The sequence below is a fragment of the Dysidea avara genome, chromosome 5 (assembly GCF_963678975.1).
Source record: "Dysidea avara chromosome 5, odDysAvar1.4, whole genome shotgun sequence".
NCBI lineage: Eukaryota > Metazoa > Porifera > Demospongiae > Dictyoceratida > Dysideidae > Dysidea > Dysidea avara.
Genome location: NC_089276.1, coordinates 11,393,448 through 11,420,936, shown reverse-complemented (window position 1 = coordinate 11,420,936; position 27,489 = coordinate 11,393,448). Strand labels below are relative to the sequence as shown.

The following is a 27,489-nucleotide window of genomic DNA, read 5'->3' as shown; positions in this document are numbered from 1 at the left end:
TAGTATTTTGAATTGCAGTTAAATATTTTATTCTACTAAAACCTGGTAGAGGATACTCGCACAAAAAGAACAAGGGAACAAGGTACTGTATGTTATCTGCAAGCATTTATTGAATGTAGCTAACTGCATCACTCTACAGCGAGGCTAGCTGTACAGGTATAACACGGATACCCTAAATATGTATCACTGCATCTATTCTGTCGCTATTGTACTATATACTATGCGGTGTATACAAAATATTTTGTCTTTACATATTAAGTATGACAGCTCTAGCTAGTTGAATGCACACAAGTGCAGCAACTCAACATTTAAGAACATCCTTGATCACTTTACTGGCATTGATTGCATCGTATATAATGCAGGAGCAGATCCAGGGAAAGTTCATGGAACCCCCTTTTCAAATGCACTTTAATATTACTTAATGAGCTGCTGGCAAATATTTTTTTTTAATTTCAGTAAACCAAAATCAGTTTAACAGTCAAAGAAATACTTTTTGCAAATGATTGTAGTGAAAAAACACTCTCTTTACTGCAAAATCACAGATTCAAAACTACTACCCAACACCTTCATATGAAATAAGCACCTCTAAAAAAAATTTTTTTGAAGCTGTTTCAGCTACTTCTAAAGGTTTCAGTTGTGTTCATAATGCTTAATAAGATTTAAAATTTACAGTGAAACATTGCTGGAGAGTGATTATTGGCAATGGAATATTACTACAAGGTAGCTAGGCTGAAGGTGCTATGTATCATATGCATGTCCTAAAGTAGAGCCCTCTTTATAAAAACCTGCCTGTAACATATATTATTACCACTGACAAGTTATTTATTACCACTGACAAGTTATTTATTACCGCTGACAAGTGATGGTTAATGAATTCAATATTACAGAGGTTAAAGTTTTAGCAAAAAGTTATAAAATAGCTACACAAAAAATGGGCAACCAATGTTCATATACTATACCAAGGTACATACACATACGTACTTGTGCACACATGTTTATAATATAGAATGCATAAGAGAGACAGTAAAACATTATACCCATATCGATACAATGTGGTCAACAACAAGGAAAATAATCAAGTACTGTTTTCGCTAGCATAATCAATGATGTGATATGCTCCCGAATTTTCTAAGTTCTCACCAGCAAGTTTTGCTTGGACAAAAATCTTAATCTTCCAACAAACGTAGCACAGCAAACATAAGAGAGGGATGGAGGACAGGATGGTACCAAGGTAAATAGTATATGGATGTCCTTGTTCTGTACCATTGATGTACAATATTCCTATCAGGACTATAAGCAGAAAATATACTAGAGTATAAGCCACGTTATCATTCGAACTTCTAAAAGGACGTATTAGCAAGTGGATGACCAGAATGACACTGAGTACTGCAATTAACATTAGTTGCATATAACTATAGTTAGGTGTTGGTGTTACCATCAGTATAACAAATATCAGCGTCCTGTAGAGAAAAAAGTGCAGCCCTGCAAAGAATCTGTACTTTTGCTTGTAGTCACTCTGAAATGAATCCAACAGTAATTTCATTTTATGAACTTGAAGGGTGCGTTCAATACATCGGATAAGTCTGCTTTGTCCCAATCCCAATTTTCCTAGCACACAAACCACAAGTGGATGAAACAGTAAAATTATTGTTGGAATGATGACAATCAATGTCACTACTACTAAAGCACTGATAGCATATGGTAAATGCCTGTCATGATCAAAGAAAGGTATATCCCCTTGGTAGTAGACAACTCTCTGATATCCTCTCCATTTTCCATCTGTTGTATTGAAATGTTCCATTTCAACTGGAGTCAAAATAGCAAATGCCAGAACATTTATTTTAGAAAAACATAATACAAAAAATGCTGACAATCCAAAAGTAACAGATCTGTGCAACTGCATGCAGCGATCACATAATCCACATCTAGGTCTGTGGTAAGACCGAACAAGAGAATAGACAACAATTAATCCTAAAGGATACAAAGCTGCTCCAAGCTTGAATGTTAATATTTGAATTGTTTTTGCTTTTTCAAACAGACAATAAGAAAAAACATCATTTTGGAAGAACTCTAAATTTGAAATGCTGTAAATGGAAAATAAAATGTTAAAAAATATTAATACCGCTGAAGAATCTGTGGTCATGTAGTAATTCAATGCAACACTGATGTCACTGCTAACAATTTGTGCAAAAAACAAAAATGCACCAATCAACCCATAAGTAATTCTGATTTTACAGGTCATGAACAAGAAGAATAAAAGAGTGACTGGAATAATATAAGAAAGAAAAAAGAAGACCACTTGCCACTGTTTTTTACTACAGTTGTGACATAAAAAAGTGGGAGAGTTCATCAGCACACTGTAATTAGTAATACAAGATCCACATAGCTTGTTAGCTCTATTTGCAGCACCGCACACAGTTTGGTCTAATACAGTTTTATTAACATCATATGGTGGTAATGGGTATGATGGTAATGGGACACTATTATGAGATGCATTTGTAGTTTTGTTAGTGCTAGTACTGTCCGTAACTCTTGAAAATAGTACGCGATTATAGTAATATGTTCTGTAGCAATACCCAAATGGGCATGGACCAACTAAAGTTTCTGTTGAATAACTTGTGTTATACCCAATCCAATAAGCAGGATTAATGTAAGCTTGCCAGTTAAAATCAGTAGAATTACATGTTATGACCGAATTACCATGAAGCTTATTGTTAATGCATTCACACTGTCTTGAATGATTGTTGTAATAATATCCTGGTTGACAGTTTGACAACGTTACCCTGACAGTTGTGGTGATTTGATAGTTACTGTCAGTTTTTAATTCCAAATAACACATCATGTTGGGTTCGCCTGTAATTTGCATCAATCCACTACTTGCATAATGAAAAGGTTGTGAGACATATACTCCTTGTCCATGGTTTTTACATGTAGCAATTAGGACAAACACTGTCACATCATGGTTAAGTTCATCTATCAGTTTTACAGGAAGATGAAAAACTTTACCAGGAGAAATATACTTAGTTGCATTGGTGCTATTAAACTTGCTAGGCAATGTGGCAATCGTAGAATTTGAAAATGGAGGTGTATAACTGAACATCGAGGATTGAAAAAGAGTAAGATTGGAGTATTCTTTCATGCATGGGCGCAAGGTACCAGAAAATATGGTGTTGTTTATATATCTAGTACTGTTGTTGTTGATGAAGTTCAGTGTAACATTCCATTCACTTGGTCTGTGGTCCTTCCTATGGTATCGTACAAAGCAAATATGTGACTCAAGATATTGAAATGGTGTTGACATCTCAGCAAATATGGCTCCGCCAAAGAGTGTTGCAGTATTTTCACAAAATGTAATGCTCACATTTGAATAAAGGTTCATAAATGAACCTTCAATTAGTAAGACTGCTCCACCCCTTAAGCCATGGTTTTCTTTAAACATCACAACTGAGTCATGGTAGAATTCTATTACAGCACCATCACCAATCAGTGCAGTAGAATTGTTGGATATAAAACTTGTGTATGCTCTGAACTGTATGTTAAAGCCTGTAGTGGCTACTGCACCAATTCCAGAGGGAGAATTAGGGATAAAGAAATGTGTCCGCACTGGTTCCACTGGTTGTTGAATACTGTTATTAATAAATGAACAATGTTCAATAACCATTGTTAACAATACTCCGCTAGGTATAGACTCAAAATATTCCTTTGTAACACTTAATGCTGAACCAAGTTGAGCTTCATTTCCGTCAAAACTAGAGCCCATGACTTTAAAAGAATTGGTGGGATGGGAAACATTAGGTTCACGGCTACCAAACCATGCTATGCCTCCTCCACAGCCCTTTGGTGCATGATTCTGAATGAAGTCACAGTTAGCAAAAGTGACATTATTACTGGTAGTACGACCACCTGACTGGTAAATAATATAACCAACTAGCGCTCCACCACCCCCTTGATAATTATGAGCTGAGTTATGACAGAAGTAGGATTTGAAGACATCTACAAAATTATGGCTGCTGTTGTCTCGAAACTCAAAACTAAAACCTCCACCCAAATTTGCATGGTTGTTAGTAAAGTTGGATGATATATAAAACATATTGCTTTGGGCATCTCCAAACAACCAAATTGATAACCCTCCTCCAACACCAAAAGTAATGTGACGGTTACTGACAGGGTCATCAGGTTCAGAGCTGTGTTCATAGACATTCAAATTCCTTTCAAACACACATTGGTCTATGATATAGTGTGACTGCTTATTGTACTTGTTATCACCAGAACAGGTAGTAAAACCTGGGGCGCAGTTAGTAAACTCAATGTAAATTCCACCACCACCTGCAAGCATTGGATTTGCAGAGTTTAGAGAATTATTCACAAACTTTGAATTGTTGATTTCCACATTCCCAGTGGAATCCACAATAGCTATTCCAGTGCCGTTATTATCATACAAGCCAGCGTGTATCACAGTTATACCTGTGCAGTTGACAAAGTATAGAGCACTATGGAAGTAAACAAATGTTCCTGGTTTAACCTGACTTGTACTTATATGCTTCATTCCACACCATCTGATGTTGATATATTCAACAATCAAATCAGAACCATGTTTAAACTCGATACCTGTATCAATGTCAGGATCAATGTCAAAGTTTGGTTTGCAAAATATATTAGCAATGTTAGTTTGATCACATGACCTTATTCTAATGTTATGCAGGTCTTTAAGGGAGTGTGATGATGATAAAGTATAATTCCCTGGCTCAATGAAAACATCAACTGATTCCATTTTATCTTTCAGAAGATCAAACATAGACTCTAGGGAGTTGCAATAATAATTACAATCATTCCATTTCCATTCACATCCTGACAATGGGTAAGTTTTTGAAACAATCACATGGTGCTCATACAACATTCCCATACTCATATCCACCATAAGTACTAGCAACAACATACCCAAAAGTTGCAGTTTTACGATCACCATCTTGTTACCTACAGATTTAAATAAACATTATTCAAGGTAGCATAAATAATGTGTAGCTAGTGTACAAGTACTTTTGTCCACTAACTAAAATTATGTCCTTCAAATGGTTTGGTGAATTAAGAAAACAGACCACCCAATCCCTGTGCAAAAGGAATCATCAATGTCCTGTTGGTACAGGCAGATGCTAAAATGGCTAGTACAACACAGACCTCCTCAGCAATTCATTCTCTTGTAGCTACATACAACAAAGCTGATATTACTAGCTGTATCCTAAGCAATATGTCTACACTCTTTACATGAATGTGTGTACATGTAGCTAGCTATATCATTATGTATTATGTGGAATAAATATATCTGCAAATCCCATGAGTGGTTATAGACCTTGTGCATGCCAAGGTGTGGTCTGGCAGAAACCAGAAAAAAGTTGCTACGGCTTCAAGTTTCACAATAGTTTACGAGAAAAGTGAGGGCAAAAGTATCAAGCGTTCTATTGCAAAAACCTTCCCTAGGTGGAATAACTCGCCATGCAGCAAATATGTTATATACTTTTTCCCAGTAACTTACTTTATACCAGTGATACTCTATCTTTTAGCATGATTCCTTCGTACTATATAACATTAAATCCGTAGGCATAGAATGTGTATGTTTTTGGCTGTAGCTATTGTTCCAGCAGTCATGTGAATAAAAATAAAACTCAAGGTCCTCAAACGAAAAAAAAGAAAAACACAAAATTCCTTGAGAGGGAATCAAACACGGGACCTCCAGTGCTTAAGCCCAGCATCTTAACCATTGTGTTACGTGACTCCTAGCTACTGACCTCCCTTAGTTTCTACCTTCAAGGTTCAGTTATATGTCTCCGAGTGGAGTAACTTCTATATAATATACATTGAAGGTGAAGAAGAAACCAAAGCTGAACGTGACCCTACCCTAACACTAAAACTACTTTTTGCATCCCCTAAAGTTGAATGCTCGGGGCAACCTACTAGACGCTTCCCCTAAAGTTGAATGCTCAGGACAACCTACTAGACGCTTTCCCTAAAGTCGAATACTTGGGACACATGTCAAAACATATGTATGGGATTTGTCAAATCAAGCATTTTCAGGTGGTCAACATTAAAAGTTTTTAAAACACTGGGTTAAACCCTTAAAAATTTAGAATAATGTATTAAATAAATCTATTGTCTGTTCAATATCTTTTTTGAAACCTCAACTTTGGAAAACAGGCTGATTATAAAATCTCATCATTCCTTGTCCAATACATGTATTTTACACTACACACAAAAACACTAATTTACAACCTTTAGCTCACAAAATCTCTACAGCACACCATACAATAAAAGAAAGTTCTTAAATTTCTCTATCCAATTCCGACCATAAAAATGGGAAAATGTTGCCATAGCGACAGTTGTTTACTACTGAAGATGACATAATACACGCCCATACATTAACCTATTGAAAATTTAATTATCTCGGTGGGAAAATCCCAATTTACAAGTTGTTATCCTCAACCAAATTCGCTAAATTTAGTATCATTCTGTGCAGCAAAGGATACTTAATAAGACTCTGACCATACAAATTGTTAAACAGGTTAGTTTACAGAGATATGTTGAAAAACACGTGTTTTTACAGGCATTCTGAACAAGCAAATTTCGCGGTACAAGGTTCCTTTTTAGCTTCCCCTTCGTTACTACACAAAGAACTTACACATGAATCAAATTACCTTTCATCAAGGAATCTGATAAACCAAACTTCATGTCTGTCAACCAGAGTATGCGGATGTTATTGTGTTTTGTTTAGAAGACAGTGTTATTTTATATGAAACACGAGGGGTCCGAGACTCTTGAAACTTCGTATGCTTTGTCAGAAATCACATTTGAAATCATGAAATCACACACTCAAAAAAATCAGAAATCACACTTTTTGAAAACAAAAATCGTAAAACTCCATAATATTATATTTCCATAAATTACGGATGCATTGAATGACGCAATATTATTAATTGGAACATAACAGAAGTGATTCAAGGCCCGAATCACTTGATCTGACACTGGTTTGGCTGCCAATCTCTTGAATTTTACAGCCCAAGCTGAGTCCACTAATGGTCAAAAGCTTCCATTACTGGAGCCACACGAGTGATCTGAGAATCTATCTCAGAATCTATTAAGTGTTAACTAGCAATTTAGGCTCTACTCGCAGCCACAAGTGACAGTACATGACTGCATGGGTTAATGATGAAACGAGTAGGGCTGCAAACTATAAGCACATCTTTGCAAAGAAAATAGTTCCCAGCATTATATTAGCTTCAGGACAAATATGCAGATTTGTCTAGAAAACATGTAGCTATGTCCGTACCAGTTAGTAACTAGCTACTAGGTGTAACTTTCAAAGATTAGCTAACATAATGAGGTATACATTCTTATTTCTTACTGATAGTTACGTATTTGTGAATATGTGCTGTATAAAGTTTATAAGTTCTGCTAAATTTTGCAGGTATATTCACTGCTGGCAATGCATTAGGCCTGAGCCTATTATGCTTTTGAAATTGCCTATTATGCTTTTGAGCAATGCTCCAAATTTTCCCTATTATGCTCCAATTATGCCCAGTTGTGTTCCATTATGCTCCAAATATGCTCATGTAAAATTGTATCTTGACTGCTCTATTAGAGTATTTAATGCATCAGTGAATGTTCTATTAGGATATTTCAATATGCGGTGACTGTTCTATTAGAGTATATCGATCTTTAACTAATCTTTCTTCACAATGTAGCTGTAAATCTGATTTTTACCATGTTTGTACACTATCCCATTCTGCATCATGCAAAATAGACAGAGTTTCAGCTTCTCTGATAACCAAAGCACAAAAATTATGCCTACTACGCTGGCATTATGCTCAATGCTTTTGGCTACCTATTATACCCCAAATTATGCTGGCTTAATCGGCGCAGGCCTACAATGCATCATACTACTGGTTTGCATTATATTATCTGAAGAACTGATAACGCAGGATGCATTGGAGCTAACAGTGTATAAATTTTGCTGATAACACTTACCTGATTGAGTCCAAGTCTATCTACCTACCAAAGATACTGTTTTAAAATTCATCATGACTCAGTGATGAAGGTGTAACTGAAATCATGTGAACCCATGGACGACCCGCAACCACATGCATGTAATAGTAACCAATTCCAATATACTTAATTGATCACATGTATCACCATCAGCTACTTTTATTATTATATTAATGGGCATGCCGATTTGCCAAGGAGTGAGTAATGCTCCAAGGAAAAAATTATACAAGATAACAACAGTACTGCTTTATTATATCCACCGGTAAAGACAATGCCTATACCATTTTTACTTTACAGCACAAGTATGTAGTAGCTATATGCTAATGCTTTCTGACTCAATCACTGAAGTTGGCAAATTATTCCAGTCAATGACAGCTCTTGGAAAGAAGGAATGCCAGTTCATGTAGCTATTATTATATTATATTTATTACTGTGCAGCAATCAAAAGATTATAACACACAGGTGTGATCATAAAAGTTTCTTAAGTTACTACAAAACTCATTAGGGGTAGAGGAATTAATTACATCAGCAGGGAGTTGGTTCCATAATTTGATGGTTGTTGGGAAAAAGGAAAATTTGCAAGCATCAATTAGTGTCATTGGTTGGTGATAGTAGCCACTCCTTAAACTTGAAAGTTTAGGGGTAAGATCATCTGTAGGCACAATCAAATATCCGTTAATTATTTTGTAAGAAGTACTTAATTTAGCTTGGGTTCTTCTTGCCTGTAACAAGGGTAGATTAAGAGAAGACAACATGTTAGTAACACTTGAATATCTCGAAAAGTCATTAAAGCAAAATCTAGCAGCGGTTCTCTGGATGGATTCTAGCTTGTTTATATTCAACAAGGTGTTGGAATCTCAAGCAGACGCAGCATATAATTATATTCAATGATCGGATGAACCATAATCTTGAAACAATTACAAGTAGGACATTCACGTAAGTTATGATACAGAAAGTTGTTTACTTGTTTGGCTATTCTAGTGCCCAGACCACTTTTTTCTTTTGTGTGAGGATCTTTTTTTCCTGCCCCCACACAAAAGAAAAAAAAAGAAGTAGTCTGGGCACGAGACTATTGTTTGGCCTTGTTGGTAATCCTTTGGACATGTTCATTCCATGAAAGATTACTACGTACCTGGATGAAGTGGTAAGGGTAGTGGTGTCCAGTTGAACATTGTGTGGCTAAGAGGATAATGGTATTGATAGGCCAGATATATAAGTTGTGGATTGACTCGTAAAAATATCGTTAAAATGCTAGCTATAACCATTCCTTGATCCACGCCTATTATTTTTTACCCTTGTTAGAATATAACTTATGTATGAAGCTCTGGGACAGCTTCTAGTAAATTAAATCCAATTTTAGACAGCCTCTTTATACTGTTAGCTTGCCTGTTAATCATCAGCACTACCGTATGACAACAACCACAAACCATCACCGTAGTCTCGCGTGACCAGACCGCTTTTTTTCTGTGTATTGGGTGGGGGGAAAAGGGTCTGGTGCAACTCTAATAGCTGTTTACTTCTGAGCTGTCCTCAGATGCTGGGGGCACTAATTGAATAACATTGTTCACAAAGGAGGTGCCATGACATCAGTAAAACAATGAAGTATTCCTACACTCCTACTCCAGTTGTGAGTCTTGTTACACGATGAGGATGAACTTTCAAGACGCTATAAAAGAGACATCGGAGCAAATTAAGATTCGTTTAAAGAATGAACAGATCTCGAGTTTACTTACTGACGTCATCGGCGGCTCCTTTGCGGCCAATGTTATTCAATTAGCGTCCCCAGTGTCTGGGGACAGCTCAGAAGTAAACAGCTATTGGAGCTGCACCAGACCCTTTTTTCCCCACCCAATACATGGAAAAAAGTGGTCTGGCCACACGAGACTACCTCACCGCTACTGGTGCCTGGAAACATCTCAGCCAGCCGGCTATGGCCCCAGCATCTTTGCTTCCCAACTAAACTCTAGTGAAGATATAACTTTTACCATCCAGTGATGAAGATTCTCTAGCTCCATGAGAGTCAACCATGGTGAAATCACGAAATCAAAATTGAAATCACGAAATCACAATTTGAAATCACGAAATCACTAATGAAATCATGGATTTCATACAGAGAAATCACTGTGATTTTGAAATCTCGTACATCCTCCAAGAAAGTGGCAAACCCCCGGGCATAACCCATTTGGAAATTTGGAATATCTTATGCAAGTTTTGATATGAGCCTATTAGACACGTGACGGCAACTACCACCAGTAATACATCTACACATCTCACGATATGCTTACAGAGTACCTCGACAACTGATATGTAGCCATGTATAGTGCATGGGATATAAATGATTCACAGAGCGGTGCAGTGCAAGGATATTCTGTATAGCTAGCCTAGCTAGGTCTAAACGTCTATTGGCAACACTGTTCAGAACCATCACGACCTTTTAGCAGCACAGCCTGGCAAAGAGTAACATATGGTGTGGGAGGCTGGATTGGACTTCCATATCATTAGCTGTATACATGTAGCTAAATTGATACTCCTGCTGCTGAGTCATGCACAAACGACAACAAAGGGCTAGCTATTGACTAGTCTCACCCCAGATCGCTGACTACGTAGCTACATACAACAAGTTGTGCAATAACCAATATGCAAGACAATACTGAATGCACAATTGCGTTGCTAAGCACATACCTGTGTGTACGCCTGAGTGCGGTCATGAACAACTTCAGAGATTTATTCAAAGGGTGGCAATTAAACAAGTCACGTGCACTAGACTAACCATAGTTTTTCAATTGATTGTTTTCTGCCGCCTGCCTGCCTGCCTGCCTGCCTGCCTGCCCTGCCTGCCTGCCTGCCCTGCCTGCCTGCCTGCCTGCCTGCCTGCCTGCCTGCCTGCCTGCCTGCCTGCCTGCCTGCCTGCCTGCCTGCCTGCCTGCCTGCCTGCCTGCCTGCCTGCCTGCCTGCCTGCCTGCCTGCCTGCCTGCCTGCCTGCCTGCCTGCCTGCCTGCCTGCCTGCCTGCCTGCCTGCCTGCCTGCCTGCCTGCCTGCCTGCCTGCCTGCCTGCCTGCCTGCCTGCCTGCCTGCCTGCCTGCCTGCCTGCCTGCCTGCCTGCCTGCCTGCCTGCCTGCCTGCCTGCCTGCCTGCCTGCCTGCCTGCCTGCCTGCCTGCCTGCCTGCCTGCCTGCCTGCCTGCCTGCCTGCCTGCCTGCCTGCCTGCCTGCCTGCCTGCCTGCCTGCCTGCCTGCCTGCCTGCCTGCCTGCCTGCCTGCCTGCCTGCCTGCCTGCCTGCCTGCCTGCCTGCCTGCCTGCCTGCCTGCCTTGCATGCCTGCCGTAAGACCTGGTAGTGCTATGTGTACGACTCCAGAAGTTTCAACCAGCCAAGGTAATGATGGCAGATACAGAAATCTGTTGTTTCGATTATGCTTTGTCCACTGCATGATGCTGTTCATGTTAATCATTCATTGGCCTTCCTTCTTTACCTGAAAAATAAATTGATAGTTGCAGTGTGCATTACTGCCTTAACACATGATTATTGAACGTGATTTTAATGAAGTGTCCTTGTAACACATGTATGAACAGGTGTAGTAGTCAAGGAGTCACTATCTCTAGTTGCTTTATGGTCTTACCAGTTTAGTTTTGGGGTAATCATGCCTTTGAATGGTCCCCTATATAATCTATGATGGAACAAAAGAAAAAGCTACAACCAAAAGCACTACACGGAATCAAAGATAAGATAGCTGAGAAAAACAAGGCACTATATGGCTACTATGGCAGTGGTCATAGCGTTTTGCTGATTAAAAAGTACAGATGGATATACTCTAAAACAGTAGAACAGACAATAAAATGTTCTAATAGAACAGTCATCAAATAAACCACTGGTTTCTGCCTTGAAACACTCTCATATGCAATCTCAGAGTGGCTATTTGAATTTTGTCCCAGATGGGAGCAATGCAGATCCAAAAAAGCATGCATACTTAGTATTGCATATAGTTTTAGTAGTAACCCTATCTAGTGGTAACCTGACTCTAGCCATTACTTTGCCTGACCAGACCTGCAAAATATCAAGAGTTAGGAGCTAGGCCATGAACTCTATTCTAGTGCTAAAATTCAGTGAAAGGATGTGAATATAGCTAGCTAGATATAAAAAGTTAGCAAACTAGTTATTTTAAGAAAATTAATTTTTTTTAAAAAGTAGGGATCAATACAATACACATACTATGAAAAGTAAGGAAGCAAGTCAAGCAAGATTAGATGACTACTTGCTAAAATGAGACGCATTTTAATGCATACTTTTGGCTAACTTCTTGAAATGAGACTAGTTATATCAAATTAGCCAAAAGTATGGATTAAAATATGTCTTATTTTAGCAAGTACTGTCAGTAGTCCTCTAGTCTTGTTTGACGTGTTTCCTTACTTTTTATAGCATGTGTATTGTATTGATCCCTACTTTCTTTTACATTTTTTTAAAAATTTTAGTTATTACACAATTCTACAATAAAATATAACACATTAGGAATGCAGTCTTATACTATGTTGGCAGTAGTATCAAGCAAAAAATTCAACGCATACTTGCATGACTCGAAACAATGTCATATGTATGTGAATCCTCTATGTTCTCAACACCACAAATCTTTGCTTGAACAAAAATCTTCATCTTCCAACAAACATAACACAGTAGACATAAGAGGGGATGCATGACAAGATGGTCCCAAGGTAAACAGTATATGAATATCCATCTCTTGTAGCACGCAAATACGGTGTTCCTATCAGGACTATAAGAAGCAAGCACATTAGGAAATAAACTTTGTTATGGTTTGAACTTTTAAACAGACGTGTTATTACATGGATAATCAGAAAGACAAAAATCACTACAAGTAGGATTAAGTGCAAATCACTAACACTTTGTGTGGGTGTCACCATCACAATAAGAAATATAAGTGTTTTGTAGAGAAAAAAGTATAGCCCTGCAAAGAATTTGTACTTTGACTTGTAGTCAAATTGAAATGAGTCAATCAGTAACTTCAATTTATGAACTTGAAGGGTACTTTCAATGCATCGCATTAATCTGCTTTCTCCCAATTCTAACCTCCGTAGCAAATGAGCCAAAAGCGGATGAAGCAACAGAATAGCTGTTGGGATGACTACAATCACTATCACTACTACTAAGGCACCTATAGCATATGGTAAATGTTCACCTTGAAAAAACTTCATGTCTCCTTGAAAGTAGACAACTCTGTCAAATTCTCTCCATTTGCCATCTATTGCATCAAACCATACCACTTCTACTGGAGTCAATATAGCAAAGGCAAGAACATTAACCTTAGCAAAGCAGAGCACAAAAAATGCTGACAACCTGTATGTAACTGACCGTTGTAGTTGCATCAAATGCTCACAAAATCCACATCTAGATCTGCAGTAAGCTCGAAGAAGAGAATACACCATGACCAATCCTAATGGATATAATGCTGCTGCAAGCTTAACAGTTAAAATGTGAATTGTATTTGCACTATCAAACAGACAATAAGAAAACAAATTTTCAAAGAGCTCTAAATTTAATATACTGTAAATTGAAAATAGAACATTAGAAAACCTGAAAACTACTGGAGAATCAGCATTTAGTTGATAATTTAATGCAAAGTTAATTTCACTGCCAACAATTTGTGCAAAAAAACAAAAATGCACTCAACGAGACAGATGTGATTCTTATTCTGCAGCTCATAAATAAAAAGAATAACAGAGTCACTGGAATGAGATAAGATGGAATAAAAATAAGTGCGTTGTACTGTTCATTGTTACTACATTTGGCATAGGAAAACAAGGGAGAGCTCATCACTACACTGTACCCTTTAATACATGACCCACACAACACACCTTTTCTGTTTGCAGCTCTACATACAGCATGGTCTAATATGGTCATGCTGGCATTGTTTGGTAACTGCACACGTTGTTGAGATAAATAAGTTCCATTGATATTATCTTTTGAAAACAGTACACTATCCTGATAAAACTTTCTATAGCAGTATCCGTTTGGGCATGGACCTACTAAAGTCACGTTTGAATTATTTGAATTATTTGAATTATCGAACCCTATCCAATAGATAGGATTAATGTGAGCAAGAAACTGAGTAGAATCACAGTTTAGGACTGGGTTGCCGTGAAGCTTTCTGTCAATGCATTCACATTGTCTCAAAGTCGTATTATAATAATACCCTGGTTGACACTTTGACAAGGTTACCATGATAGTTGTGTAGAGATTTGATAGTTACTGTCAGTCTTTAGCTCCAATAAACACATCTCAGTGGGTTTACCTGCTATTCGCATGGAACCTTTACTATATTGATAGGGAGATAGAATATATTTTCTGTATCCATGACATGTGGCAATTAGCACAAAGACTGGTACAATATGGTCGAGTTCATCTATCAATTTCACAGGAAGTAGAAAGTATTCACCAGGAAATTTCTGAATGGTTGAAGTAGTAACAATAATCTTGGTAGGTAATGTAGCAACTGTTCCCCTGGAGAACGGAGGTGTATAGTTGAAATTTGGGATTTGAAGAAATCTAAGATTGGAGTGTTCTTTCTTGCATGGCCGCAAGGTACCAGAAAATATTGTATTGTTTACATAGCTAGTACTGTAACAGTTGTTGCTGATAAAGTTCAGTGTAACACCCCATTCATGTGGTTCCTTCTCCTCTCTATAATATCGTAAAAAAACAAATGTGTGACTCGAGATACTCAAATGGGGTTGACATTTCAGCAAATATAGCTCCACCAAAGAGTGTTGCAGTATTTTCACAAAATGTAATGCTCACGTTTGAATAAAGTTTCATAAATGAACCTTCAATTAGTAAGACTGCTCCACCCCTTAAGCCATGGTTACCTTTAAACATTACAACTGAGCCGTGGTAGAATTCTATGATAGCATCATCACCAATCACCGCAGTGGAATTGTTGGATTTAAATCTTGTAAATGCTCTGAATTGTATATTAAAGCCTGTAGTGGCCACTGCACCAATTCCAGAGGGAGAATTAGGAATAAAGAAAATTACACCCACTGGTTGCTGAATACTGTTACCAACGAATGAACAATTATCAACAACCATTGTTAACAACACTCCTCCAAGTATAGACTCAAAAGTATTCCTTCGTAACACTAAAGGCAGACCCAAGTTGAGCTTCATTACCTTCAAAGTAAGAGCCAATTATCATAAAAGAATTAGAAGGCTTTGATACATCAGGTTCACGGCTACCAAACCATGTTATGCCTCCTCCACAACCTTCTGAAGCATGATTCTGAGTGAAGTTACAGTTAGCAAAAGTGACACTATTACTGGTAGTACGACCGCCTAACTGGTAAATGATATACCCAACTAGCGCTCCACCACCTCCTTGATAATTAAGAGCAGAGTTGTTATAGAAGTAGGAGTTGGAGACATATACAAAATTATGACTGCTGTTGTCTCGAAATTCAAAACTGAAACCTCCACCAAGATTTGCATGGTTGCTGGTAAAGTCGGATGATATATAAAATAAATTGTACTGGGCATCTCCAAACAACCAAATTGATAACCCTCCTCCAGCACCAGAAGTAATGTGATGGTCGTTCACAGGGTCATCAGGTTCAGAACTGTTCTCATAGACATTCACATTACTGTCAAACACACATTGATCTATGACATAGCGTGACTGTTTATTATACTTGTTATCCCCAGAACAGGTTGTAAAACCTGGAGCACAGTCTGTAAATTCAATGTAAACTCCACCACCACCTGTAAGTGTTGGATTTGTAGAGTTTAGTGAATTGTTCACGAATTTTGATTTGTTGATTTCCACATTCCCAGTGGAATCCACAATAGCTATTCCAGTACCGTTATTATCATACAAGCCAGCATGCATCACAGTTATACCTGTGCAGTTGCCAAAGTATAGAGCGCTATGGAAGTAAACAAATGTTCCTATAGTTTAACCTGACTTGTACTTATATGCTTCATTCCACACCATCTGATGTTGATATATTCAACGATCAGGTTAGAACCATGTTTAAACTCAATACCTGTGTCAACATCAGGATCAACCCCATAGTTTGGTTTGCAAGATATATTAACAATGTTAGATTGGTCATTTGACCTTATTCTGAAATTGCACAGGTCTTTAAGGGAATAGGATGATGTTAAATTATAATTCCCTGGCTTGATGGAAACATCAACTGACTCTGTTTTACCTTTCAGGAGGTCAAACATAGACTCTAGGGAGCCACAATAATATCTCCAATCCTCCCGTATACATTCTGGTTTCGCAGCATCTGAAATGATCACCTGATGCTCATAACATAATCCCATCCCCATATCCACCATATGTAATAGCTACAGCATGCCTAAAAGTTGTGGTTTGAAAATCGCTTAGCATGCATACACTTTTATCCATTAAAACTAATATAGGTCCTTCAAAAGGATTTTGCTAAAGAAATCACCAATGCCCTCTGGCACATATCCTACATTACATGCATGTACAACACAACTACTGTAGGTGCCTCCTCAGCTATTCACTCTCTTGCAACACATCTACAGCTATTCACTCACTTTCAGCTACAAAAAGCATTACTTTTTAGCTAGTTGTATACAAATACGCATAGCTAGAGACTCTATACAATATCAAATGTGTGTAACTAAGCCATGTGTAGGGTTTGCAATCCAAAAAATCAACTTTTACAAATCAATTGCCCTACCATTGTGGAATGTTCACTGTAGTATCCCATTGCTAGATCCACCATGAAACCGGAAACACGATTGTAGTCTTCAGAGAAATATCATTATAGTATTTCACGCGATGCACAATTTATTTTTAAAATTTCATGCTCCACACAAAGGACCGGATGAAACTTGCTGGCTACTTAGCCAAATCATATCCAGAGTTGTTGTAGTTAAAAAGTACGCACAGTAATAAGCAAATGATTTGCTGAGTGCCTGGCACAGGGTTGCTTTCTTTGAAAAAACAGACAGACAAAGAAATACAAATTTTTGATTTCAACCTGCCCTACCACCCATGCAGGACAAGAGAAGCCAATTCTTCCTCATGGCGTTTCAATACAGTTGGGTGTGTAGTCTGTCTATGCTATTACGTAGTTTGGAAAAGATCTGAGACTTCTCACCATCTGGGTGATGAGCATCAAACTTTTCTGCAGCATTAGAAAATTGCATCGTGCATGCTTTCTCACCATTTCCAGCACTTCTGCAGCCACAACAGTCATTACTTAAACGATGTCCCTGGATGTTTGGTAGCAGCGTTTGTCAATTATTATTTCATACACAGCTTCCACACCTAGCTCTAAGCTATGCACCACGGGAGGCAACTAAATAATTATTGTCCAAATTTGACTTCACCTCTCACACTCCACAGCACCTTCAAATCTTTACTAGATCACCCTACATCACCATTATGTTGCAAAATATCCCAAAATAAACCAGAAAAAGCACAAAATCTTTCATTTTCGATTCGAGCTGGGTGCATGGAGCTCCTGGTGAGCTGCTGGTATACTGCATCATATGAAATCACCGAAACACCAACTGCTACTACTACTAAACGTTTTGTACCATCATTTATCATCATTCTAAACAAAATTAGGTGACTAGTGTGGTATCAGAAGTACTGGAAAGGACTTTGGCACCACTGAGAGAATCCTTTGGAATGATGTACTAAAATTTGATGCTCTTCACCCAGATGGTGAGAAGTCTCAGATCCTTTCAAGACTAACAGCATAGACAGACTACGCATCCAACCTTATCACATCACTATGAGGAAGAGTTGGCTTTTCTTGCCTTGGCTGGTAGCGTAGTTTGAAATCGAAAATTTTTTGTTTCATTTCTTAATTTTTGAAAGAAGCGACCCTGTGCCGGGAACCCAGTGAATCATTTAGCTACTTATTACTGTACGTACTTTTTAACTACAATAACTCTAGATAATATATAGCTAAGTAGCAAGTTCTTTGCAAGGAGCACACACAAATTTAAAAAAAAAAATTTTTTTTTGCATCTCGCAAATTAAACACCAAAATCGATATTTCTGTGTGAAGACATCAAACATGCCTCCGGTTTATTTCATGGCGGATCTAGCAATGGAATACTACAGTGAACATCCCACAATGGTAGGGGGATTGATTTGTAAAAGTTGATTATTTGGATTGCAGACCCTACCATGTGGATGCATAGCTACACGTATAGCTATAGTTATCCACAAATCCCAATGAATGTACATAGCTAATCAACGCTTGTACTGTAGATTCCATAGCAACCATAATACCATCTTAGTACCTAAACAAACTATATTCTAAGAAATCAGTGGTTTCAGTGGAAAATAAAATTCCGCTTAGATCTATATGGATGCATGAATTACGTCACACAAATAATCTCCATTGCACTCTCTTCCTTTTACAGAACAAGCATTACAGTTACCGTGGTGGTAATAAATAGTGATGCACCGATACCACTTATTCACTACCGATCCGATACCGATACATTTGAGGCCAGAAATGGCCGATACCGATCCGATACCGATACTTTGCCCCACAGACATTTCTCCCAAGAAACAGCTAGTGATTTAGCTTACTAAACTCATTTGCTAATCCCATCAACTGCAGTTTGCTGGTTTTGTGGCTATCAATTACGCGGAGATAAGTTTATGGCTTCAATGAATCTTATTTCGTGGCTAACTTCAGTTTCCACTGTACTGATAATGTTAGTAGCTGGCTTCTTCAACTCCGTTCAATGCGCTATATACGCCGCCATCTTGATAAGTAATTAAATGACGTCATTTAAAGTATCGGTTGGTATCGGGAATTTATAGCTTTACCGATACAAGTCCAATACCGCCAAAATAGGACTGATACCAATACTAGTATCGGTATCGATACTAGTATCGGTATCGGTGCATCACTAGTAACTAACACAGTTTGTGTTGTGCTTACTACTACCGGCGTACGATATGACAACGCGTATATGTATACAGTGGCTACGCAGAAATATATGCATGGCTTTAGCCTTTAGCTGCTGTGCAAAAATTGAATAAGCTCCAGCGCGTGCATGGCCTAGCTTTGGCTGCATGCTTTTCGAAATGCTGTCAGAACCCACTACTTTACTATAGTTAGCGGCGTTTCAGTATAGAACATCTTAGCGCACAGTAGTTAGAGTGTGGTGGATTCAGTAGAGTGCCAACTAGGGCCGGTTCTTCTTCCTTAAAAAAAAGGTTAGCGGTGTGCCACCGCCGGGGTTCAGTCGATTACAGGCTGAATATATATATAGCTAATAGGAGATTGTTGAAAAATATTTTCTTGCGTGCCGTAAATATTTCGTGGCCACGGCTGGACTGAAACTATTTGTTTTTTTTTTTTTTGTTTTTTTGTTTTTTAGTTTTTTTTTTTACCCGGGCTTGATGGACTGCCCTTGCCTACCACCCCCAGCACATAAATGGCCTGTGCTGGACAAACCGGGACTTTCTTAGTCCACGGCAAACTGAGACTCTGCCCGAATCAGCTCCACAATTGGGGGAGTCTTAACATAGTGACCGATGGATGAGCGGGCTCCGCGGATGCATTGTATGGAGGACCGCAAGAGAGAAAAAGATAGACAGCACCTTAACCACCCCATGACAACAGAGTAATCATCGCCCCACTTGTTTGAAAGTTGATGAGCCAAGCGTTGATAAAAAACAGAAGCCTCATGAGCTAGACCACCAGAGGCAGACATTACCAGGGGGGTAAAAGAGGCACGTTCCTCCTCACGAATTCTCTGAGCATACGCACGTTTCTTAATGTTCTCGTGCCTCTGATAACAGGAGGCCAGTGATGAGGACGCATTAGAAGCAGCCAAAGGGTTGAACACCCGCACATCCACAAAACATCTTTCACTTCTTCCACCCCAAAAACCATTCATGGCGATGTCAAGACGGGCACCATCTTGGATATTGGCAGAAGCAGGGTAGTCCTGCTGTGAAACCGGCTGGAGCTCTGGTTCAACAGCTACCTGAGAGCATACTTCAGTCAACAGGGTAGCAGTTAGATCTCTGATCTCATTGTGTCGGATAGAAGGTAAGCCACCCTTGGGACAGGATAAAGCATGCTCCACTGAAAAGGAAGTCCCACATGCACAGTGAGCAGGAGTCCGCTGAGGAGACCACCCATAACGTAGTGCCACGGCATCGTGAAACGCGGACTTCGGGACTTCGTGAAACGCGGATTTTTCCTCAGTCCAGCTGATCCGGTGTCACTATTTGTAGTGACACCGGATCAGCTGGACTGAGGAAAAATATTAGTGTAGTTCAATTGCTGTTGAATCCGTGGCGAAACCGGACAACAACTTTAAAATTTACTCACAAGTAGTCTTACGGAAACATGCACTCACAGTACGCGGCATATGAGAATTTTGCATGCAATCGACTGTAGCTATATGCCGAAGGGACTCGCGTATTCCAACGGCACAAAGACCAGCCTACTGACAAGCTACAACATGTAGCTATAACATGCAAGGTTAATAAATGCACAATCGTGTTGTTAGACACATATTATTATTATTAATACAAGTATGTATTGATGGTCTGTTAGCTATACCTGCAACCTGAATGCCAAGGACTCTTCAGCGACGTATGTAGCCTCAAACAACGAATCACGTCGGCGAGGGGTCCGCAACTCTTTTGAAATCTCGTCCAGCCCTCTTTGAAATGTTTTTATTTTTTCTGAAATCTCTGAAAATTGTTATAAAGTTCCGTATATTTCCTTATACTTCCGTATTTTCAGCATTACGTATGCTACGTCCAGCATCCCCACAAGTTTGCAGAGAATTCGATTCCGCGTATTTCCGTATAAGGTGAGTGTTACTATTATTATTATTATTTATTATTATTATTATTTAGCGCTTTACATTATGGGACACTTAAGGATTTAGCCTGTTGCCTGGCAGTCCTTTGTGGGAGTTGAACTCTGTTTCATGCTCCCACTCCCCGCAGTTTGGTCAGTAGTCTGCAGGGCTTTCTTCTTAAGGCCCCTGTCCGGGGGTTTTGCTGTGTGTATGCTGTGTGTATGCTGGCGGCCCATGCGGTGTTTTTGCAGGTCTCTGTAGGCTCTGTAGGTTTAGCTGCTTTTTTCTGCTTTTTGTCTTTTATAAATTAAATTAACTAGCTAGAGATCGGGGAGGATGGGAGTACCATTAGGGCCGGAATAAAAAATAAATAAAAAAACACTTAAGGATGATTGAATATTACTTCACACAGATAACTCATAGGGACTTAAATTTATGACCAATTGGGGACTCATCAATTAGTCTGTTTACTTTAGTCAAAAAAAATTAGCCATATAGCATAATCCAATGATGAGAACTTCTAAGGTGCATGTCTCAATGTTGTAGGTGTACATAATCATGAGACAGTGTAGCTACATATTATGAGAGAAAGATTTGCAAACTATTTCAATATCCTCTAACTTAAGCAGAAAACACGTAAAGCAATAAAATTTGGACCAGGTTCACACCAATATGTTCCATATAGAATATTAAAATTTGATGGATATTGCTTGCAAGAGACCATAATTTCTTTGTATGGCTTCCTGACATGTAAATGCCCATAATTATGAGAGACAGCCGATCATATTATGAGACGGTTCTACTTTCAGACACTGAAAGTTGCAAATAGCTTCTAATTTATGTGAAGGTACACTAAAACCTTTACTAATACATCTTCAAAGTATATCGACAATCAGTGCAGAACAATTCCAATGCAGAGGCAGATATAACCACTGTATGTGTTTCCTTCACTTCAGATGTTACTGGAACATGCCAAAACTACTGAACTCCTTAGTTGAGTGATTACTTTTTCTACCTTTTGGATAATAGATAATGTTTCAAGCAACTTTTTATGAAAATGAGATTCTACACACAATTGAATTTCATCATATTTACCAGCTTTTTAAAGGGTCATCTTTAGACAAGATTAAGCTTGATCTACATGGTTTTAAGCTATATTGACATCTTCAACAACTCTCATGATTTATGCACTATTTAGCTAAAGTTTTACACACTTGTGAGAATTAGCATGCTACAACACTGAAGTAAGTGCCTAATAGTAGTTATAGCTCAAATTATCAAAGTGTCCTATAATATGTACTGTCTCATGTTAGGGACACTTACCTTGCTATGTAACACGTAATGCTACTAAGATTTTAAATGCTCTGAAACTTGAAATCTCGTACAGGATTTTTCAGAGTGTGGACCCCCAAACACGCCACAGCCGTTGACATATTCAGATTTCCAGTAGTTGCATTATTGATTTCTTTTTTAATGATGTCATCGATAGCACTGATTATGATTATATAGTACATTAGTCTACCAGAAGCGGTAGGGAAAGGGAAGGGTGCAGCAGGGAGAGGTGTGGTGGGGATAGTTGTGCTTGAATTTTGATACATTAACACATTGCTAGAATGAAGGAAAGATGGCATCCAAATTGACTCTGCTTGTTGCTGAAGGTAGTTAGGAAGATAGCAGTGTTGGGTAGGAAAGGGCTGACAAATGGAAGAAATAAAGGGGCTTTTGGTGAACGAGGTTTGGGAGCTAGGTGAAAGTGTTATTGAGATAAACTAGGATCTGGTTCCACTGCAAATCCTGTAGCCAAGGATAGAGGAGCAGTCCCCTCATATAACACCTCAGAAGCAGGGTATATGGCCACATTAGGTGACCCTGATGAAGCTGCTTGACCACCCTTTTTCCTCCCAATAGTTACCTGAAGCTGAGGAGAAGGCACCAAATGAACTGAGACCAGAGGCTCTAAGTATTGAGGATTCTTAGGAACCTCCTCCATAACAAGTGAAGAAAAATCAAGAAAACTTGTTTGTAATAGGAACAGCAAAAGAAGCACTACAATCAGCAGAAAGAGAATCACTACTGTCACAATCATTATCTTCTAACTTGGAATGAGAGGCTTCTTTAACTACCAGTTCACTACAAATATCCTGCAAGACCTTCTCACCATCAGTAACACAAATCTGGTTACTGGAACTCTCATAACAATGATCATCAAAGGAATTGTCCTCTTGACTTGAGTAACCCTCAAGCCAATCATCCTCTCAATGAGGATGAAGATACCAAATGCACAAAATCATTTTTATATAGTTGAACACTTAGTCTTTCAATAAAGTAGCGAAAACTTTTCCCACCAAAAGTCTATTTCTAACAGTAGAAGAACGAGCTAGCAATAGATCATAATGTTTCTATGCTAGATGGTGTCCACACCCCAAAATTGTCTACCACAAGTGGTAAAAACTTACCACCTGTAGCCTCCACTAGGTTGTTGTGTTTAGAATTCTTCTCCATTTCACCCTGAAGGACTGCAAACCCAGGAGTAGAACTAGAAAACCAGGATGGAGTGCGCTTCTAACTGATACATCAAAATAGTGAGAAATGTAGCCCTTCAAAATAGTAAATTTCTTTTGCTTCCTGGGGTGGGGGGGATTGAAATAGGAAAAGAAAATAAAGCACGACAACCCCAACCTACCACGAATCATATCTTGACCGGATGTTCTGTTGCTCTCGTTCAGGGTAGGTATACTTGGAGGCATGATTCAGTCTTGCAGGTTTTCGTTCAGAGGCTTCAAAAGCATTTACCAGAATTTTTTTAACTTTATGCTGACCTTCCAGGTTATCTTGCCAGTGTCAGCCCTCCTAGCACTATCCCCATTAAACTTTCAACCTCCCTTAGCAAACCTGACTTGGTCTTGGTTTCTGAGGATTCCATCTACCTGTTTGAGCTGACCATTCCCACTAAAACCCAACAACACTTATTGACTGCAAGAGCTTGGAAGGAAAATAGATATGGCTCTTTATTGTATGATGATCTTCAACGCACTGGACTAGTTGTTGATCTCATTTCTATTGAGATAGGTCACTTTATGCAAGAAACACTTGCTCAAATGGCTACTACTTGTTGTGTGTCAAAGAAAACTGTCCGGTCACTGTTTGAGCAGGCTGCTTGTTTTGCCATCTCCTGCTCTTACAGAATTTTCAATTCTAGAGCTTCCCTGGAGTGGGATCTATTGGACCTCTTGACCTGAACTTTGTTACTGTGTAATTAATTTTGTACTGTAAGTTAAGTAATGTAACTAAGTCTTGCCAGGGCTCCTGCACTGATCACTCTTTGGCTATCAGTGTATGGTAACCCTGAGTCTAGGCCCCTGTTTGTATACTATATTGTCTTAAGACGTTAATCATCACTGTACATTATCTAGAATGAGTGGCCTATGTCTATGAGGTACATAGCTATATACCAGGAACTGCCATGATGACAAGACAGAGAAAGAGTCTACAAAACTATAATAATAATAAAACAAGTACACAGAAAAATTTGGAATTTGGAACAGTCCTTGGTTGGTTGCTGGACCTTATCCTAATATTGCGTAAATCATAAAGATGATAAGATGACATTAAATTATAATTCCCAGGTTCAACAGTAACATCGACTGATTTAGATTTTTTGCTCAACAAATCAAACATGTGGTCCAGTGAACCACAATGGTACTTCAGATCAAACCACTTACATTCTGGTGCTCCTGGATTGTCTGAAACAATCGCATGATGTAGATATGATAACCCCAGTGAAATATTCATCCATATAACCAATAGTTGCAGCAAAGAAACAGCCATTTTTCAATCTGGAAAAAGGAATAACTCAATGAGAAAGTCATAACACATATACACTAGTACTCACTTCCATACAATGCAAGTATAATTTAGGAATTTAAAGTTCAATTAGAGATCATAGACATAAAAAGTAGGGAAACAAGGGAGGTCACTTACACCTACAGATACTAGTGGACATTTAATCCCGGCCTAATTCAGTCAAAGGAGGTAACCTGGCCATGCCTGGAAATACACTTGTGGACACTTATTAGGTCAGCTAGAATATCTGCAGGTGTAGGTGATTTTGCTACTTTTTATGTCCACGATCAAACTTAAAATCCCAACTTGAATTTTTGTTTGTAACATAATTATGACAGTGAACCAGCACAAACCGCATCAAAGGAAAGAATGGTACCAGACTTGTGTTTTATGTTTTTCATCTGTACACATGCCTCAATTATTGGTTACTGAAAAAGTGAAGCAGCCATTATACTATGTTTTCAACTATGTTCAGCCCCTTACACAGAGTCATATGAAAAGCATTACAAGCATTACCTCTGCGATTAATCCAGTCATTATGGAATAATTATACAGACGATTTCCATTGCAAGTGTAAGGAAGCTATCACACATTACTGCGAATCGACACCTTGTATTTGTCAGTGAGAATAAATGGGACACAAAGAAGGCAACCACGATGCATACATTGTATGCATTGCGGTATGCCAAATGGCACCTGTCGGGCTGAAGCAACATCTAACAGCGAAAAATCACATTTGTTGCATTTAAGTTAGCAGTTATGCTTGTCTGAAGGCATCAGACAGGTAGCAGATAGCTAGTCAGCCGGTTAATAGAAAATTATGAAGTATAATATTTGAATTCCAAAGTAACTTATCAGAAGAAATCTTAAGACAATTTTGGGCTTGACCAACACAGCCATAAAGGCATTGTGAGGCTGGTTTCTGGTCAGGCTTTAGCCTTCTTACAGGTCCCTAGTGGGATAGCATTTAATACAAATAAAATATTTTTTTGTGAGTAAGTCAATAATTCCTAATGTACAATACTACTTGATAATTGTCAACCCTGTATCAGGCTACACTTCATTACCAATTATGATATGCTTATAGTCTACCACACTATCTATTTACTCATAGTCAGTGGTAATCAACAATCAACAACTACACTGAATAACTGCATGTTAGCCCCCAAACCATACACATGCATGATATCACTACATACTGTATAGTGATTTGACCAGGTACTGTCCCAATCTATACCTATAGATGTGGAGGTCAGCAGATTCCAAGAACTGCTCAATAAAATTCAATTTTTATTTGGCTTCATAAATTATTGTACATGATCTCATTATTAATAACATAGATATCTACTGCTTCTACAGGTATGTTGTAAACTGTGGCAGTTCAATAAACAATGATGAATGATGGCTGATGGCCACGATTGCAGCAGGTTAATTGTGACCTTATGAAAATTGCATTGATAAAGCCACACTATACAGCATGCACACATACTCCAACAATATAATATCAAGTATATATGTATGCACAATTAATACCAGTCCCAATTTATTGCTGTATACACCGTATATTGCATAACTGCTCATACATCTGTATGTTTTAAAAGTAAAAACCTATGTAGAACAAAAATAGCAGGTCAAACAAACTGATCAACTTACAGGTATGGTGTTAAATTGTGTATAGGAATAATGTAACAGCAGTTCATGTTGTAGAATCAAACTACTATAGTAACCTAATTTTGTGTTACACACACACATACCCACGCACGCACGCATGCACGCACGCACGCACGCACGCACGCACGCACACACACACACAGTTATAGCAGACTACATGTGATACACTAACAGTCTTCCAAAATATGGTAGATACTTTTGTGTGCAGTAAGTGTTTACTCTTTGTAAATCAAATTCAGATACACTGTGATAATAAATAGTCAAAAGTTGTTGCACTGAATAGCTGGTAATTTTAAGGAGATTTACTGTAAACATAATACCATCTTGTGTGATCAGTTACACTGAGCAGGTATACTACTACACCAGGATAACCACTTGAAACTGAAGGCAGTGATTGAGTGCAAAAACTCATTAGCTAGGCTCTCTATATGCATGATGTCCCATAATCCCATATATGGATATATGCAAGTACTGTATTGCAGCTTCAGATTTACATACGTACCAGTTATATGAGATCTGCAAAAAAAAAGATTATAGGTCATGATAAAATTAATTAGAGTTTTTTACCATACAAGATAGCTACTTGGTAGCATCTCACAGGTAGATTGTCTGCTTTTCAATGTTTATCTTTTACATAATGGGTACTTTGGGTTAGGCCTGGCTTCTTTCCAAAGTTTCCAATGTGTGTAGAGACAATGGAATATACATGCTCGGATGGCATTGTAGCTCCATACTTCTCATTCCTTCTTCTTTCATATTGTTTGCGTACTCTACCTGCACCCCCACGTGTATACTATCCAGAATAGAACTTGTCTACCAATTTCTCTATCCCCCATAAAAGATATTGATGTAGTACTACTGATTGCCAACAAGCCCAAACAGCTTTGACTATAAGATTCCAAAAAGTTTATAATGCATGTGCCATGAACTGGGGGACAATAGCAGATCAGGTTACTGGTAGTTGAAGAGAACAACCCCGTCTCAGTATGACTAGAGGTTAAGCAATATTTTACTGACAATTGTGATAATAGTCCATTTGATTTATGTTTAATATCAAGCCTACCAGTCAGTTGCCACCTGCTTAAAGTGCATATTGTTGCCAG

The 27,489-nt window shown here is 38.5% G+C and overlaps 1 protein-coding gene across 2 annotated transcripts; it reads right to left on the bottom strand.

Moving 5' to 3' along the window:
- Window positions 1-837: 837 nt before the first annotated feature.
- On the bottom strand, window positions 838-20,841 carry LOC136255547 (uncharacterized). 2 transcript variants are annotated; one of them, XM_066048338.1, is made up of 2 exons: window positions 20,626-20,841; window positions 838-4,974 (listed from the first exon to the last, which is right to left on the bottom strand). In XM_066048338.1, the coding sequence occupies exon 2, from the start codon at window positions 4,964-4,966 to the stop codon at window positions 1,076-1,078; it is 3,891 nt and encodes a 1,296-aa protein (XP_065904410.1). In that variant the 5' UTR covers window positions 4,967-4,974; window positions 20,626-20,841; the 3' UTR covers window positions 838-1,075. The 2 variants fall into 2 exon arrangements, with proteins under 2 accessions (XP_065904410.1, XP_065904411.1); XM_066048339.1 differs by lacking the exon at window positions 20,626-20,841 and adding an exon at window positions 12,599-13,598.
- Window positions 20,842-27,489: the final 6,648 nt, after the last annotated feature.

Excerpts from the sequence above, each read along its gene's own strand:
- LOC136255547 (XM_066048338.1), bottom strand. The coding sequence starts at position 4,966 with ATGGTGATCGTAAAACTGCAACTTTTGGGTATGTTGTTGCTAGTACTT.